The sequence below is a fragment of the Grammomys surdaster genome, unplaced genomic scaffold (genome assembly GCF_004785775.1).
Source record: "Grammomys surdaster isolate TR1022 unplaced genomic scaffold, NIH_TR_1.0 139, whole genome shotgun sequence".
NCBI lineage: Eukaryota > Metazoa > Chordata > Mammalia > Rodentia > Muridae > Grammomys > Grammomys surdaster.
The window spans coordinates 1,720,953-1,725,554 of record NW_021604597.1 but is presented as its reverse complement, the minus strand read 5'-3'; the positions used below and the strand labels follow the sequence as shown (position 1 = coordinate 1,725,554).

Sequence of the window (4,602 nt, the reverse complement as noted above, 5' to 3'; positions counted from 1 at the left end):
CTCTCTCTCTCTCTCTCCCTCTCCTCCCTCCCCCTCTCTCTCTCTCTCTCTCTCTCTCTTTCTCTCTCTCTCTCTTTTTGGTTTTTTAAGTTCTGGTTTCTGGAACTCCGTAGACTAGGCTGGCCAGAGACCTGCCTGCCTCTGCCTCCCCAGTGCTGGGATAATGGTGTGTGCCAGCACTGCAAGCTGTATTTTCTCTTTTCAAGTCTAGCTTTGAATGCTGCCACCTTCTCACCCCTGAAAGTATCAAGAGTTACCCTTTTTTTTTTTTTGGTTTTTCGAGACAGGGTTTCTCTGTATAGCCCTGGCTGTCCTGGAACTCACTCTGCTGGCCTCGAACTCAGAAATCCGCCTGCCTCTGCCTCCCAAGTGCTGGGATTAAAGGCGTGTGCCACCACGCTAAGAGTTATCCTTATAGGTTGCCTCCACCTTGTCAAAGCAAAAACATCCCTGAGACTAAAAGGTGTTTCATTTAATTAAACAGACCTTCCTCTCCCCCTAAAGAATACAGTACTGGAACCTGCAACCCAAGCTGGCCTTGAATTCAAGATCTGTTCCTGGACAGGCCAACACTTTTAATCCCAGCACTTGGGTGCAGGGTTCCAGGACAGCAAGGGCTACACTGAGAAGCTCTCAAAAACAAAACAAAACAAAACAAAACAAAACAAAACAAAACAAAACAAAACAAAACAGCAATGTTCCAGCCTGAATCACCACATCTGCTTAAATTTCACCTCTTAAAAAAAAAAAAATCTACAAACTCCGCCCATTTGTTTGTGTATAGGCTCATGTGGGTGCTGGGAACACCTTGAAGGACTCGGTCCCCTCCTTCCATCACGTGGAGTGAACTTAGGTCTTCAGGTTGGTAGCATCCTTACCATCTGCATCATCTCCTTAGCCCCAATCTCATCTCTCTCTTTTTTTTTAAACAGATTTATCTATTTTATTTATATGAATACACTGTAGCTGTCTTCAGACACACCAGAACAGGACATCGGATCCCATTACAGATGGTTGTGAGCCACCATGTGGTTGCTGGGAATTGAACTCAGGACCTCTGGAAGAACATACAGTGCTCTTAACCCCTGAGCCACCTCTCCAGCCCCAATCTCATCTCGTAATGGAAAGCAAGCTCTTTTGAATAACCTAAAGCTTAGAATCGTCAATACGATACACCACAGATTCTTCTAGATGAAAGCACCTATGGTGAGTGACATGGTGGAGGAATGATCAATGACTGTATCTTCCCCCAAGCTACAGGAAACACGAAAGTTGCCTACATCCTGTACTAAGACAGTTTAAGTACCATTAAAATCCTGCAATCTTTCTTTGTTGCTAGGGCCTGTTGCATGTTAAACCCACAGTCTACCACTTCCCTCTCCTACCCTACGTCCTTCCATTTATGGGTTTTTACCCATAAATCCAAGAGTTTTCAAATAACCTTTAAAGGAATGCATTAGACATCAGTCAGAAGCCTCATACTGCAAACTCTGACTCCGTTGCCAATCTTTCCACCTTCAAACCTAACAATGTTCCTTCTAAAAACAAGCAATAGGAAAACACCACTAGCAGCTATTGCTGGTGTTAGTGGGATGCTATCTGTCCCAACAGTTATTTCTAACCAAAGTTCTATAGACCCAGAGGTGGGGGCATGACCCTGGATTTTCAAAAGTCCTTCCTTCCTACCTACCTTTTTGAGACAGGGTGTCTCTGAAGAGCCCTGGCTGTCTTGGAACTCACTCTGTAAACCAGGTTGGCCTCAAACTCAAGAGATCTGCTTGTCTCTGCCTTCAGAGTGCTGGGATAAAGTGCCACCACCATCCAGCAAAAAAGTATGTCCAAAACAGACTCTAGGGTTGGGAGCACTCCAAATGTTGATCTTCCAGCCTTATCCTGAGAGCTGGGATTACAAGTGCATGGCACCACACACATTTTAACTGGTTAACTAAAACCAATCAACCAACCAACCAACCAAAAAACCCCAGTCTAAATATCTGCCAATAATGTGCTTGTGTATGGTTTAAGGTTTTGGCTTCAACCAGACTCAGATGATAACTTGTTAGAAGAAAGCCTCACACAGCTTGGCTCCACTCTCAAGCCTTTAATCCCAGCATTCACTAGGCTGAGGTGGGTGGATCTCTACAAATACAAACGCAGCCTGGTCTACATAGTTAAGGTCTAGGACTGCCACAGCCATGTCTTGAAAACAGCAACAAAAGACAGCCGCAGGAAACCTATACTTCCTAACGTGCACTCTGTCCTTAAATTAATCCAACACTCTATCAAAATGTACTCTAGTAAAATAAGGATAGTTACAGCATCCGTATGTTAGATGGCAATAACCTAATTTGAGGTAACAGCCAAATTAAACTTTCTAGAAAAGTATTATGGAATAATTGCTGGTTTTGAAGGAGAGCCTACATGAAGTAATTGCTAGATTTGAGGGAGAAAGTACTCATTTAAAAGCCATACTTGATTTGTATGTAGTTTGTGACCGTCACAATCTGCTTTTAGGCAGAAAGGGAACACTTAAAAAACACAAGATGATGTACAGAACTGACTCTTGATGAAAGCCTGATTTACCAGATTCACGCATGGATTTAAGACGAAGTGGAAGACCCCTCCCAGACATAAATAAATAAATAAGCAAACAAACAAACAAACGTAAAGAATTAACGTGCTATTACTAATAGGGCTTCGAGAAGGTTCAGCGCTCGTAGGCCCTGCAAACCTACGACCATGTCATTTTTGGGTATTCCCCCCCCCCCCATAATGATGTCCACAGTCTGCAATCAAAGCGTAACCGCCCTGCACCCGGGGGTGTAAAACGAAACAACGTTAGCTACTGGGGTCACTGTGGCCACCGGAGCTTCGGGTAGATCAGACACGAACGCGGAAAGCAAGGCCCCCTGAGCGGCGTCCGCTCTCCCTCCCGACGCGCCGCCGCGGCGAGCGCCGGGGACCAGCCCGCGGCGCCCATTCATTCCGCGCTCCCGCTCACCTGTTCGGGGACGCGACCTCGCGGCGCCCGAGGCCGCCGCCGCCTGCAGTTGCGGGGACGTGGGCCGGGATCCGAGCACCGGCGGGGCGAGCGTTCGGCGCGGGCCGGGCACGAGTGTGCGGCGCAGGCCGGGGGCGTCCCTGAGCAGCAGGGCCGAGCAGAGCCGCCGCGGGCTCTGATACATGCCGGGCGCCGCCGCGCTGACGAGCCGGGCCGAGCTGGGCGGGCGGCGGTGGGGATGCGGGACCGCTGCGCTGCGGGGTGCTCTTTCCTCCTCGTCCCTCGGCGCCGACCGGGCGAGCTGTGCTGTGAGGCAGACGCGACGACGGCGGCGGCTCACTGAGGCGAGCAGGCTAACGCCGGGGAGCAACCGGCAAGCGGCGGCGGGGCGGGCGCTACCACGCGGAGGCTGTGGTGGGGGGATCCGCGCGCACGACCCAGGAGCAGTCAGACAGGGACAGCTCCGGCCGGGAATGAACCCTCTGCACTAGAGAGAGCGACAGTTTATCGTTCACTGGGTGGAGGCTGGGGAATGGCTGACGCCGCAGGAATTCGTTAGAGAGGCGTTCCGTGATCCGGTGCTCCCTCCCGCCGGCTGCAATGGAAGCGCCCACAGGCTGGGAATCCCGGGTTGGTTCCAGCGCTGAGTGTGTGCGAGAGCGTGTCTGTGAGAACGTCCTCCCTGGACCGTCTGCTCCACGCTCCACGGCGTTAATGGAGATTAGCCACCGGGAAGCGCTGGCTACTTCTGTGGCGGCTGCGACAAGCATCCCCTCCTCCGGCACGAGATGCGGAAACGGAGTGCAGGGCGTAGAGCGTCTGTACCGCCAGAAGGTCTCTTAGACTTGGCCTTGGAGATGGACCACGTTTGGAGGGCTGGAAGTCACACCTGGGAAACAGCTCTTTAGTTATGGAAAATGAAGGCTAAAGGAATTAGGGGGTTGGGGGAGACTGCTTGGGATGGTCCAGACGTAATTTGGACTGTTACGGAATTTAGAGGATCATCCATCCAATTGACCACTGAAAAGCCCAAATTAAAAGTGGAAAGCGGCGGCGGCGACAGCCTTTAATCCCAGCACTGGGGTGGTAGGTGCTGGTGGATCTTCAGCATGGTATGGAGAGTTCCGGCCGGCTAGACCTACACAGTGAATCAAAACAAAAACAAAAGCCAAAAAAAAACACCAAACAAGGCCGGGCTGTGGTGGCGCACGCCTTTAATCCCAGCACTTGGGAGGCAGAGGCAGGCGAATTTCTGACTTCAAGGACAGCCTGGTCTACAGAGTGAGTTCCAGGACAGCCAGGGCTACACAGAGAAACCCTGTCTCGAAAAACAAACAAACAAACAAAAAAAAAACCAAAACAGCCAACTAACCAAACAAACAAAAACCCAAAATAACAAGAATACAAACGAACAGAAATGGAAAAGGAGATATACTTAATATACCCACATTGGGAAGAGGGACAAAGAGTTAGCCTCTCTCTGAGATCCCTAAATGAGATTAAAGTTTAAATAGAAGGCCAGGGTTATGCACATCTAAGCAGTCAAAGTGTGGTCCCTCCACCATTCACCCACCATTGGATGCCATCTCATCCTGTAAGGC

The 4,602-nt window shown here is 50.0% G+C and overlaps 1 protein-coding gene across 1 annotated transcript in view; it reads right to left on the bottom strand.

The window, feature by feature from the left end:
• The window catches only part of Noct (nocturnin), a 23,060-nt gene extending 19,236 nt beyond the window's left edge, over positions 1–3,824 (bottom strand). Inside the window, exon 1 of the mRNA XM_028763597.1 lies at positions 3,002–3,824. Within this exon, the coding sequence (XP_028619430.1) occupies positions 3,002–3,185 (184 nt within the window). The 5' untranslated portion in view covers positions 3,186–3,824. The remainder of the gene's footprint in view (positions 1–3,001) is intronic.
• Between the last annotated feature and the right edge of the window lie 778 nt (positions 3,825–4,602).